This window comes from Rhinatrema bivittatum, chromosome 7 (assembly GCF_901001135.1).
Source record: "Rhinatrema bivittatum chromosome 7, aRhiBiv1.1, whole genome shotgun sequence".
Taxonomy (NCBI): domain Eukaryota; kingdom Metazoa; phylum Chordata; class Amphibia; order Gymnophiona; family Rhinatrematidae; genus Rhinatrema; species Rhinatrema bivittatum.
The window spans coordinates 31,864,705-31,878,453 of NC_042621.1; the positions used below are offsets into that span (position 1 = coordinate 31,864,705).

The 13,749-nt window shown below is 48.5% G+C and overlaps 1 protein-coding gene across 6 annotated transcripts in view; it reads right to left on the bottom strand.

The window, feature by feature from the left end:
- The window catches only part of SPIRE2 (spire type actin nucleation factor 2), a 208,670-nt gene that overhangs the window by 140,865 nt on the left and 54,056 nt on the right, over window positions 1–13,749 (bottom strand). For 4 of the 6 annotated variants that reach the window (XR_003857675.1, XM_029608208.1, XM_029608207.1 and 1 more), the window contains exon 2: window positions 6,234–6,280. Coding sequence is in view for 5 of the 6 variants with exons in the window: in XM_029608208.1 (XP_029464068.1) it covers window positions 6,234–6,280 (47 nt within the window). In the remaining variant the exon portion in view is untranslated. The remainder of the gene's footprint in view (window positions 1–6,233; window positions 6,281–13,749) is intronic. The other 2 variants (XM_029608209.1, XM_029608206.1) reach the window with 1 other exon arrangement.

The window sequence follows — 13,749 nt, forward strand, 5'->3', positions numbered from 1 at the left end:
CGGCAGTAGCCACAGAGGCATTCACGGAGCGGGATGCCGGTTGCCAGTGGTTGGTGTTCCACCTTCACGGAGCGGAAGGATGGAGGGCTGCCATCTCAAAAAATAAAAAAAAACAAACAAGCAAACAAAACAGGGGTGGGTAAGGGGCAAGGGTGTGGCCTGCTGGTCGCGGCGGTTGCTACCCCTGATTGAGCTGGATGTTCACTAGGATGGCGCTGCTCTCTGCATTGGTGGAGGGGTGGAAGGGAATTGGGGCCGGAGGGTGCTGGAAGCCAATAGAGACGGGTGGGAGGGAGAAAAAAGGGGGGAAAAAATGGATAAACTGCGTAGCTTGCTGGGCAGACTGGATGGGCCATTGGTCTTCTTCTGCCGTCACTTCTATGTTTCTATGTTTCTATGTTTTCTATGAATGGGGCTTTATGTTTCATGTTCTTCACTCCATTGCTTTTGGTTAATCGTCAGTACTCAGAACTCTTCCCGGTGTTTCAGGGTACAAGGCAAGGCTGTCCATTATCCCCCTTGCTTTTCCTTCTTACCCTAGAACCCTTGCTACTAGCCATATAGGAGTCTTCCGCTATAAGGGGTATTCAGTTCCCCTCGGGGGGAGGGGGCAAACGGAGGTATTTAAATATGCCGCTTTTGCTGATGACCTTTTAGCTTTCCTCACCACTCCACGGCGCTCGCTCCCAGCTCTCTTAGACTTGTTTACAGCCTTTGGGGCTATTTCCAGGTTGCGCATTAACTGGGACAAGTCGGAGGCACTAGCTTTCCCAGAGACTCTACGGGAGCAATGGGGGAGTTCCTTTCCGTTGCGTTGGGCTGATGGCTCCATTAAATATTTGGACATTCATTTGGCGGTCAATTTGGAGCTTATTTACCGCCTTAACATTCCTGGGTTGCTCACCCTCACCCAAGATAAATTGCATGCTTGGTGAGAGCTTCCTTTGTCCCTGGGGGGGAGGATTAATCTTTTTAAAATGGTCCTCCTGCCTAAATCAATTTATGTTTTACAAAACTTTCCGCTTCTTGTTAAACAACGGGATCTGAGACGTGTTGACCGGTTGTTACGATACCCCTCACCTGGTTAAAATTGCCCTGGGTGGGGCATGGGGGGGGTGGGGGTCCCAGATCTTTTTAGATATAACATGGTGGCTAATTTACATGCAGTCCGCAATTGGATTTTGGGGGAGACTGTCTTTGTAAATCATTTGGCGGAAAATACCTTGATAACACCCGCGGACTTGAAATTTGTACTTATGGGCCCATTGAATACACTAGATCCGGTGCTGGTGCAGGACCCCTTGATTTTACCCATTCGGAAGGCCTGTTTTTTTTCTTACCACACAGCTTGTGATCCCTAATATTTGTGCATATCTTATGCCCATTAGGGACAACCCAATGTTCTCTCCAGGGTCCCAATCAGCCGTTTTCCAAGACTGGAGGCAAAAGGGCATTCAGCACTGGGTCATGTATTAGATGTTGCGGGAGATATTTTACCCCTAGACACCCTGAAAAGTTTGTATGGACTCCGGAACACTCACACATTTGGATACCTGCAACTACAGCATTACATACACTCCCTGAACCGATCTACCCGACAGGCGGCATCTTTTCACACATTAGACGCCTTATTTCATTTTCAGTGTTCCAGATCACCTGCTCCCTCGGCATATTATAAATTACTGAAATTACTGTTGCGGAGCCTTCCTAAGGATACTTTTCAAATGTCCGTGGAGAGATGGAATCGGAATGGGGTGTTTCCCATGACAGTGGAGTTTTTTATCCCACGTAATGTCACCTCAGTATCCAATAACATGTATCTGAGGGAAATGCAATTCAAACTCAAACGGAGAGCTTATATCTCACCACAAATCGCTTTTCACACTAAAATTACCCCTATGGCGGCATGCCTGCATTGCCATGCGTCGGTGAGAAATTTGTCTCATGTTTTTTGGGCAAGCCCTGTGATTCAAGATTACTGGGGGAGAATTGTGCGTTACCTGGGGAAGTTGATGAGGATAAATCTTTTCACCTCCTCATACATGCTTCTTTTTGACTGTGTATCCCAGTTTCTGGTCCGGGGAGTGGGTCCCCATTTATTCCTTCGGAAGTCTTGTGCAATTGGGAGAAAAGTGTTTTGGAGGGAGAATACTGGACCTTCTTTTTGGGTCTGGCGCATTCATCTCCACTACATGATGCAGATGGACAATATGAGTTTGAGAACGTCACCCATTCACCGTCGTCGCTTCCTGCAGACTTGGGACATCTACCTGCAATCATTGTCCCACCGTTCCAGGAGTTTGATACTTAACGACTGAACGCCCAGATAATGATGACTTTAATGGTGTGTGTCTCCTTCAACAGCATTCTAGAAACAATTACCTGATCTAGTCAACTGAGGAATCTCTGCGATGTTGTAACCCATGCTCAAGTGGATGTGGGGAGGGGGGGGGAAGGGGGGAAGTCCTTTTGGGGGAGGTTCGGGAGATACTCCTGAGATAGCAGGGGAAGGAAATTGTTGTATTAGCCAGCGCAATTATTGTTGCTATAATGGGGAATGTATAAGAAAAACTGCATTTCCTGTTCTGTTTGTTTCAATCATTCTGGTTCTGTTCAATAAAAAGTTTTGTCTTATGAAGGCCCGCCAGAGTAAAGCCGCGGCGGAACTGGAGCCCATCCCTGCATTGAAGGAAGAAGTTTTTGGTGAGAGCTGGTATGTCTGTGTGTGTGAATGAGTGCCTGGGTGAGAGCTGATGTGTCTGTGTGTGAATGAGTGCCTGGGTGAGAGCTTGTGTGTGTGTGTAAATGGAAGCCTGGGTGAGAGCTGTTGTGAATGGGTGCCTGGGTGAGAGCTTGTGTCTGTGGGTATGAATGGGTGAATGGATGCTTGGGTGAGAGCTTGTGTCTGAGGGTTTGAATGGGTGCCTGGGTGAGAGCTTGTGTCTGTGGGTATGAATGGGTGCCAGGCTGAGAGCTGGTGTGAATGAAAACCTGGGTGAGAGCTTGTGTCTGAGGGTGTGAATGGGTGCCTGGGTGAGAGCTTGTGTGTGTGTGGGTGTGAATGGAAGCCTGGGTGACAGCTGGTGTGAATGGGTGCTTGGGTGAGAGCTTTTGTCTGAGGGTGTGAATGGGTGCCTGGGTGAGAGCTTGTATCTGTGGGTGTGAATGGGTACTAGGGTGAGAGCTGGTGTGAATGGGTGCTTGGGTGAGAGCTTGTGTATGTGGATGTGGATGGAAGCCTAGGTGAGAGCTTGTGTCTGAGGGTGTGAATGGGAGCCTGGGTGAGAGCTTGTGTGTGTGTGTGTGTGTGTGAGAATGGGTGCTTGGGTTAGAGCTTCTGTCTGTGGATGTGAATGGGTGCCTAAGTGAGAGCTTTGGGTCTGTGGGTGTGAAAGGGTTCCTAAGTGAGAGCTTGTGTCTGTGGGTGTGAATGGATACATGGGTGAGCCTGTGTGTGTGGGTGCTTGGGTGAGAGCTTGTGAGTGTGTGTGGGTGTGAATGGAAGATGGGTGAGAGCTGGTGTGAATGGGTGCTTGGGTGAGAACTTGTGTGTGTGTGAATGGAAGCCTGGGTGAGAGCTGGTGTGAATGGGTGCTTGAGTGACAGCTTGTGTCTGAGGGTGTGAATGGATGCCTTGGTGAGAGCTTGTGAGTGTGTGTGGGTGTGAATGGAAGATGGGTGAGAGCTAGTGTGAATGGGTGCTTGGGTGAGCTTGTGGGTGTGAGTGTGAATGGAAGCCTGGGTGAGAGCTTGTATCTGAGGGTGTGAATGGGTGCCTGGGTGAGAACTTGTGTCTGTGGGTGTGAATGGGTGCCTAAGTGAGATCTTGTGTCTGTGGGTGTGAATGGATACATGGGTGAGCCTGTGTGTATGTGGGTGCTTGGGTGAGAGCTTGAGAGTGTGTGTGGGTGTGAATGGAAGATGGGTGAGAGCTGGTGTGAATGGGTGCTTGGGTGAGAGCTTGTGTCTGAGGGTGTGAATGGGTGCCTGGGTGAGAGCTTGTGTGTGTGTGGGTGTGAATGGGTGCTTGGGTGAGAGCTTGTGTCTGTGGGTGTGAATGGATGCATGGGTGAGAGCTAGTATGAATGGGTGCTTGGGTGAACTTGTGGGTGTGGGTATGAATGGAAGCCTGGGTGAGAGCTTGTATCTGAGGGTGTGAATGGGTGCCTGGGTGAGAACTTGTGTCAGTGGGTGTGAATGGGTGCCTAAGTGAGATCTTGTGTCTGTGGGTGTGAATGGGTGCCTGGGTGAGAGCTTGTGTGTGTGTGGGTGTGAATGGGTGCTTGGGTGAGAGCTTGTGTCTGTGGGTGTGAATGGGTGACTAAGTGAGAGCTTGTGTCTGTGGGTATGAATGGATACATGGGTGACAGCTTGTGACTGCGGGTGTGAATGGGTGAGAGCCTGTGTGTGTGGGTGCTTGGGTGAAAGCTTGGGTGTGTGGGTGTGAATGGGTGCCAGGGTGAGAGTTGGTGTGAATGGGTGCCAGGGTGAGAGCTTGTGGGTGTGGATGGAAGCCTGGGTGAGAGCTGGTGTGAATGGGTGCTTGGGTGACAGCTTGTGTATGTTGGTGTGAATGGAAGCCTGGGTGAGAGCTGGTGTGAAAGAGTGCGAGAGCATTTGTGTGTGATTGAGAGCTTGTATATAAGAGACCATGAGTTGATTTAGAGAGAGATTGTTCAGCGAGGTGATGTGTTTCTGTGTGAGAGAGAGAGACTGGTCAGGAAGATGACTACTGTGCATATGTGAGAGAGAGAGATTGGTCAGGAAGATGACTGGTGTGAGAGAGACAGACTGGTCATGGGGGGGTCTAATTGTATGTGTGTGTGTGTGTGTAAGGAGGGAAGGGAAAGGAGTAGGAGAGTTGCTGGAGAGGGTAAGTAAAGGTGGTTTTTTAAATTTATTTTTCTTGATTGCCATTTTAATTATTGGGTATTATGCGATGTCTGCTGTTTTGAAATATTTTATTGATATTTGGACATGTTTTAATAATTTTTATGAGTTTTTAATTGTTGGATATTATTCTGTTCAGCAGCTGTTTTGTAACATTTTTAGTATAGCTTTACAATTATTTCTGTGTGGGGCTCTATACCAGCTTGGCTTATTCTGTTTTCCCAATAGGAAATGTATTAGTGTTTAGGGCCTGGTTTAATAGTTGTATTTCTTAGATAGGGTTGTTACTGTTTGAGTGTGTTCCATAATACAGGTGTAACTTTGTGCGGGTTAGTTTGTGTGCATTATTGCAAATCCTGAGAGTCTGTTACGTGCTTTATTTCTCTTTCCATTTCTCCAGGTTCGCACTGCATGCAGAGTGGCTTTTTTTGTTTTCCATTCCAGTTTCTGTCTCCATATTTATAATTTGTGGTTTTTCTGTACTTGGTGAAGGGTGTGTGACTGAGGTGAGATATTTTACTAGCATTTAGGCATTTGTATCAATCTTATTTGTTGTGTTTTCTCAATAGGATATGCATTAGTGGTAAATTACTGTCTTTTCATAAGGAAGGCTATTGTGCGTAGTAGTAAAAGGAGTTTGTTTTGCATTTATGGGATGTCATCAGAACCAGAGTTCTACAGGGTAATTCCCTAGATCTGCCATTGCTCATTGCTGGGGGTTGAGGGAATTCCTGTGGATGCAGAGTGCATGTTTACATTTAGTCCCGTGATGGTCACATGTACAGTGTGTCACACATGTGAGAACCATCTGTCAGGTGTGTCCCGGCCAAAAAAAGGTTGAGAACCACTGTTCTAGGATAGAATTGGGGGTGGGAGGTGGCCAATTTCCTAGCAAGAGCTGCAGGCTGACTCCTGCAGAGCAGAAATATACTGCAAGGTAGACAAACATGTATAGCTGGCAGTGGTGAGATATCCTTAGTATAATGACAGTGGAGGGATTTGGGGGGGGGGGGGGGGAGGGTAAGGTAAGGAAGGGTGATGGCCACATCTAGAACAGTGAAGGTGATCAAGTTTGTACTGCTGACAACTGGGAAATATTCTTAGCAGTATGGGGGAAGAAGGGAGGGGTAAGGATGAGGAAAGGTGATGGTCTCAGCTAGAGCAGCTGGGAGAAACCCTTAGCTAGAATAATAAAGACAGGGGCAAATAGGCAGATTGAGTAGGCCATATGATCTTATCTGCAGACATCTTCTATGTTATTGCGCATACCAAACTAGTTATTTCCCCTTCACCAGCAAACAGTATAAGCAAATATTTTCTGTAAAGGGGTTTGACAGACATACCTGTGGTTCTGTGTAAGACGACAATGGATCCCTCTGCTTAGGTTCTGCTAAGAAACAGAAAAATAGAACAGTTAGTCACAGTCTGATTCCAATGTATACACAGCAGCCAGAAAATGCTCCTTCATAGAAATATACAAGATGTCGGCAAATAAGGACTCTAGGACTCAGCTGGTCCGATCATTTTCCTTCTTGTTGCAATTGCCATGGACCCCAATTGATCTCTGGCTTTCCCTTCACAGCTAACATAGCAATAAAGCAGATGAGGGCAGAAAATGACCAACTGACCCCATCCATTCCTCCGAGTTATTCCTGTGTACATTGCTAAGGAGCTATCCCAGCTGCCAGCCATAGAAGCTTGAACACTGATAGGATATCGCTCCTTATCCAGATCAGTTCTTGTTGTCTTCCTCTTTAGATCTCTACCATCCTTGGTAGAAGAGCATAAACGTTACCCTACTTAATTCTTCTAGGTCCCCATGGCCTTGCTGAACAGTACCCAGCAACTACCAATCTGCCAGTACTGACTCATGTGGTATTTAGGGAGTTGTAACCTACTGGTACCAGCCCAGCTACTCCTAGGCCTGCGCTGCTGCTAAATCATGCTTCCTTCATCTGCCTTTTTGGTTTTCTTTGTATCACCTTGCAGGACATTACCTGACCACCATCAACCTGCCAGCACAGACCCAGTTGGTTTCTGGGGAGTTGTAGTTTATTGGTATCTATCCATCTTTCCCATGGTCTGCTATGTATCTGCCCCTTGCTTCCTCTTTACCATCTTGCTGGACAGTACACGGCCACAACCAATATGCCACGGTACCAGAAGTCTGGGGGTTAGCCAATATGATGCTAATTTTTAAAAAGGGCTCCAGGGATAATCCTGGAAACTATAGAATGGTGAGCCTAACATCAATGCCAGGCAAAATGGTAGAAACTATTCTTAACAAAAAAATTACTGACCACTTAAACAAACATGGTTTAATGGAGGAGAGTCTTTGGGGTTTGCAAAAGGAAGTCTTGCCTTCATAAGCATAAGAAACATAAGCATAAGATATGCCACAAGATATGTCCATTAAGCCCAGCATCCTGTTTCCAATAGTGGCCAATACAAGTCATAAGTACTTGGCAAGTACCCAAACATTAGATAGATTGTTGCATTTGAGGTGGATTCTTGGGCTGAGGCGGAGTTGGTGCAATCCATAGGCAAGGGCCCATGGGTCCCCACTGATAGCAGGTGGAGTGGGCTGAAGCTAGAGGCCACTGGAGCTTCACCTATACCAGCCCACGTTCCTCTCGGGTTGAGTCTTTGGGTGCTGGGGGTGGTAGGACTTAGTTGGGCCTATCTTGGGAAGGCTATGGACCTGAAGAAAACTCTTGGACTCCATTGGCTAATATATTGGATAAAGAGATGCTACAAGACTTCCATAGATTGCATCCTCAGAAACCAAGACCTGGTAGGAAACAGCGTGGATGCTCTTTGAAGGAGGGTACTGTTGCATCCATCATTGCTAGACAGCTTCACCCCGTTTGCCTCACCTTATTCACGGCTCCTCCCGCTTACCTAGGAAAGATGGCTACTGCCACGTCTACAAGCCGACCTCTCCGGCGTCCCCGGAATGGCTATGGTGCAGCCTCCCGCCATGCTCCTCCCAGGTACCTACTAGGGTGCGCGCGCCACCCACATCTTTATTCCAACCTTGGCACGAACCTCGGGGGTGTTCCCCCTTGCTGATGCATGCGCGCACTTCACCCTCATCTTTAACTCTATGTTGGCGAGAACTCGGAAGTCCCCCTGTTCTGACATCACGTCTTCCAGGTATATCTGCCTATAGTATTTGCTAGCTCATTGAGTTAGCAACAGGATTCATATGGATGGGATTCGCTCTCCGTTCCTAAGCTACTCTGCCAATCCAGCATTATCTGGAACTCTTACTACCCTTCGGGGGTCTCTAACGGGGTACCCACTCCTCGGGGGCCTCTTTGCTTCTTTCAGGTGCTATCAGGAAACTGGTACTCGCTCCTCGAGGGCCCATGTTCCCTGTGGCGCTGCCTGCAACCTCTACCCTTCTACTTGAAAGAACTAACTTACAGTTATCATCAGTGAGTACAGAAACCATCTCTCTCCACAGTACTGCTTCACTGGAATCAGGTACTCGCTCCTTGAGGGTCTGCTCTCCGCTCCAGTGCCAGACCTCTCGTCTAGTGGAATCTCTGTTATTGTTAAGTGAGTACAACGCTACCGAGTCTCTCTGCTCTAAGGGATCAGGTACTCGCTCCTCGAGGGCCTGCTCTCCCTGTCTCGGAGCTTCTCCTATTTCTACATTGGGACTCTGAATGTTAAATCTTATTGTGTGCTCATAACTCTCAGTCTCTTTCCACTATAGCACTGCCTTGCAGAGGATCCGCTGTTCTAGCGTTCTGTGTGAGACGCGCCCAGCCGAGCTTTACAACCACTACTCACTACTGCCACCTCTGGTGGCAATTCACATTGTTTAATAAAAGATTCAAATCTGTGTTTCTCTATCCTGAGTCTAGCCTGACACCGTGGTCCCTCACGGGACTGCCACTCGTGGGTGTGGTCAGCTGCCACAGTGTCCAAGGATCCAACCAAACACCATTAACCATAACATGGTGACATACAAATTACTTGGCAGTTTAGTTGAGACAGACAGGGGTAAATGCAAATGCTTTCTTTGAAGCCTACAGAAGTCCTTCTCACCTATACAAATGTTAAATTACCCTCTGGCTCCTCTGAGGGTGCTATAGTTGGAAGGCAGTGGTATTATTCCCTGATCTGCAGTGACACCAAGTGGACCTGGCTACAATTGCTAGGATTAAATGGATATTTCTCCAGAAGGAAAATTTTGAGTTGAATGGACCTATGGCAGTTCTTGGAATCAGAACTTGGGCTGTAATCCAGGACCAGAGCCAATGAGGAGAAGGGGATAAATTGCTAATGAACTTTTAAAATTAGATATAAAAGAAAGGAAAAGATAGAAGGACATAGTAATGAAGTGAGGTTCCTACCCCAGCTACATAGCTGCTACCACAAAGGAAAGAGCAGTTGCAGCTATATGGGAGCATTCCTCATAGCCATAGTCTGTAGAATAGTAATTATTATAGCAGTGCCGAGAAAGCAGGGGTTTGGTATTTTGTAGTGAGGGAAAAGAGTGTGAGTTTCAAGTATTTCCTGACCTTTTGTTTCATTTATAGCTAGAAGGACAGTATTTAGAATAGTATCTGCATACATTCAGTATCAGGCTGATTTAATTGCAGGGAATTTCAGAAGATATGTCACAATTTTATATAGAATAGAGAGGGAATTTATATTTCTTTTTTATGACAACTGGGATCTCCAATCTCCTGAATTAAGTGGACCTTCAGCCCACAGGATTTCAAGCATCTGCATCAGCTTCATCAAGCATAGTGGAGCAGCTTGTGTAAAGAAAAGGAAAACAGAACTCAAGTGAGACTTAACTGAAAACTTATGTTATTATTCTGGCCAGAATTCAGGTGAGAGTTTGAAGAATTTTGAAAGTTAACTGAATTGAGATATAGAGTAGGGCTAGTGATTTTTCTTTTATATCTTTCAACCTGATTTTCCTCACTTTCCCAAGTTAATAAAATAGTTGTAACTTCGAATGCCTTGCATTCTGTTGCAGCTGCCTCGGGGCCTGGCATTCTGTTGTGGAATGGGTTTAGTATGCCCTTGGGCCTCAGCCCGACCCCAGGCGCACCCAGGGCCGACCCAAGGGTTTACGGCGTATTCCAGCGTGACTGGCGAGCTGACCCTCTGCCAGGCCTGCAAGCCCCCAAGGCCAACACCCAAGGATGTTGGAAGTTGAATGGTCCTCTGACCATTCCGAGCCTTTCAGACCTGCTGCGAACAGCATGGGGCAGCAGACCTGGCCTGAGATTGAGGGCAGGAGCTGGTCTGAGAACTGGAACCAGACTAGAACAGTAAACAGGAACTGTAGCAGGACTCGGATACTGGAACCAGGCAGGAACTGTAGCAAGACTCGGGTACTAGAACCAGGCAGAAACTGTGGCAGAACTCGGGTACTGGAACCGGTGGGGATGCAACGGCATCACAGACGAGGGCTAGTGCGAAGACATCACAGAAGACACTTGGGCAGAAGGACAATTGCACAGTCTCTCAGGGCGCCCTACTCAGCCCACCCGCGGGACTGAGTCGCGGATCACCCTGTCCCACTGCGCGCCCTACACATCTCAAAGGCTGGTCACGGACCACGAGGAGAGCGGGACATGCGCAGGGAAGATCCAGGCGAAGAGGAACTTCGATGTCGGGACCAATGGCATCCGAAGCTCCAACAGCTGGCGGGAACAGAAGCTCCAAAGCGCAGGGACGGATCCCACCTGTTGGCCACTCTAAGGCCCAGCAGGTCAGAAGGCTAGGAGCACATACGAAGACGCGGGGAAGAACATCCGGGAAGGCAGAAACATCAAGACGTAGACGATCATGGCAGGACATCAAGACGAAGATCAGGACAGGAACATCAGGATACCTGGACGGGACATCTGGACAGGGACCTCAGGCACGAAGACAAGACTTGACAAGGCGAGAGAACAGGAACTCCATGGAGAAGACAAGTAGGCCTGATGGAGCTCTGGCAGGCAGGAGCCTCCAGAAGGATGACACTCCGATGCAAGGCAATGAACAGACTGATGGAGCAGCCCTTTATAGGGCTGAAGCAGGAAGTCCACATAGAGGTGGGGCCAGCACACTTCCTGTGCCTGGCCCTTTCAATCAGGCAGAGAGGCGCGCGCCGGCGCCTAAGGAGCAGCAGGAGAATTGTGCAGGACCGCGGACAGCAGCCTGCACTGACGTCAGACGCTGAAGTAGGAGAACTGAGCCTAGGCGCAGGCTCCGACGACGGCAGCAGCTCCAGCCGCTGCAGGAGGCCCCGGGGGCGGCTCCGGCCGCCACTCGAGTTCGGGGATGCGGCCCCAGCGCCGCGAAGAAGGTAATGGCATCGGGGGCAATCCCAGCCACGCAGGGAGAGGCAGGAAGGCCATGGCACCGACCGCGGAGAAGGAAGACATCCAGGGCCAGGGCAGCCTCCGGGCCGTGTGAGCAGCGACAGTCCGTGGCTCCAGCCATGCAAGAGGCTCGACGACGGCATCCCTGCCGCGTCGGGTGAAGGAGGCAGCAGCACGGTGAGTAAGTCTGCTCGCGGGAAGGCCCGCGGGTCATAAAAAAAATCGTATTTATTTATTAGGTTTTGTATACCGTCACTAAGACTGTCCATAGTAATGGTTCACAACAGTTCTTCTTTCTTTTGTTACTAGATTGCCATTTGTCTGTGTTTGCTATAGAGTATAAGAATCCAAATGTGCTGTGTAACTGTACATGCACTTATTTTATATGCAATACTTGCTGTTGCTACATAAGGTGGGTTTTATGTTATTAACTTATTGTTTTATTCTCTGCTCCAGCCTCTCCTCCCCATCCCTGGGAGACCCTGTAGCTGTGTTGGCGCATTACATGTGTCTGCCGATGCTGCTACTACAACGCAGAGAAATGCCACAGCTAATGAATAAATGTGGGCAGACATGGGAGTGCCCTAGGTTTCAGTTCATCAGCAAAGGTACAGTCACTCACGCCCTCTCTGTATCTCTAAGGGGTGGGCCATGACTCAGAGGTAGACAAGAAAAGCATCGGCAATGAGGAATTTCCTCCTCTTGGACAGATGCCTCTGCTATTAATGGAGGCCTTCTGGCTGCAGTTAGATTCTGAAACAGGATCCCCAAGAGGGCACAAATACATAAAGCAGACAGAGTACCCCCAGAGAAGAGTGCAAAGGTCTCTCACTTCGTTCTTCGGAGAGCTCTAGTATCAGCATTAAGGGGCGGTGGCAGAGTCACAGTTTCTTTCAGTAGCTGAAGCCATTTTCGTTTTACATTAGTATCAGTTCAAGGTTAATATATTGCTACAGTGGAGATTGTGGCAAGGGAGGGGAATAATAAAGTCAAGATCCTGCCTAAGATATGGAAACCCAGGTGCCCATCTACTGAAAGTGGTAGAGGCTGATTTGTAAATAGTGCCTGTAACAAAGAAACATAAAATCTGATAGTAGCTAAGGATCCCAAGATCAATTCAGTTTTCCCACTTTGCTTCTTTTTGGTATACCAAGACCCCCAGTTCATCTCTGGTTTTCCCTTCAGTTCTTCTTAATTAAGGATCACCTGTGCTTAGCCAAGGCTTTACCTCTCACTACCCTACAGCTAAGGACCCTTCTCTGCTTATCCCAGGCTTTAATTCTCACTACCCCACAGCTAAAGATCCTCTGTGCTTATCCCAAACTTTACCAATCAATCCCACACAGCTAAGGATCCTCTGTTCTTATCCAAGGCTTTACCTTTCACTCCCCCACAGCTAAGGAACTTCTGTGCTTATCCCAGGCTTTACCCCTCACTCCCCCACAGGTAAGGGTCCTCTGTGCTTATCCCAGGCTTTACCCCTCACTCCCCACAGCTAAGTATCTTCTGTCCTTATCCCAGGCTTTACCCCTCACTCCCCCACAGCTAAGGATCCTCTGTGCTTATCCCAGGATTTAACCCTCAATCCCCCACCACTAAGTTTCCACTTTGCTTATCCCAGGCTTTACCCCTCACTCCCCCACAGCTAAAGATCCTCTGTGCTTATCCCAGGCCTTACCTCTCACTCCCCCCACAGCTAAAGATCCTCTGTGCTTATCCCAGGCTTTACCCCTCACTCCCCCAGAACTAAGGATCCTCTGTGCTTATCCCAGGCTTTACTCCTCACTCCCATAGAGCTAAGGATCCTCTGTGCTTATCCCAGCTTTACCTCTCACTCCCCCCACACTAAGAATCCTCTGTGCTTATCCCAGGCTTTTCCTCTCACTCCCCCCACACCTAAGGATCCTCTGTGCTTATCCCAGGCTTTACCCCTCACTCCGCCACAGAAAAAAGATCCTCTATGCTTATCCCAGGCTTTACCACTCACTCCCCCACAGCTAAGGATCATCTGTGCTTATCCCAACCTTTACCCCTCACTCCCCCACAGCTAAGGATTCTCTGTGCTTATCCCAGGCTTTACCCCTCACTCCGCCACAGCTAAGGATCCTCTGTGCTTATCCCAGGCTTTACCACTCACTCCCCCACAGCTAAGGATCCTCTGTGCTTATCCCAGGCTATACCACTCACTCCCCCACAGCTAACGATTCTCTGTACTTGTCCCAGGCTTTACCCTCACTCCCCCACAGCTAAACATCCTCTGTGCTTATCCCAGGCTTTACTTCTAACTTTCCCCACAGCTAAGGATCCTCTGTGCTTATCCCAGGCTTCACCCCTCACTCCCCCACAGCTAAAGATGCTTTGTGCTTATCTCATGCTTTCCCTTCACTCCTCCAGAGGTAAAGATCCTCTGTGCTTATCCCAGGGTTTACCCCACACTCCTCCACAGCTAAGGATCTTCTGAGCTTATCCCAGCCTTTACCCCTCACTACTCCACAGCTAAGGATCCTCTCTGGTTATC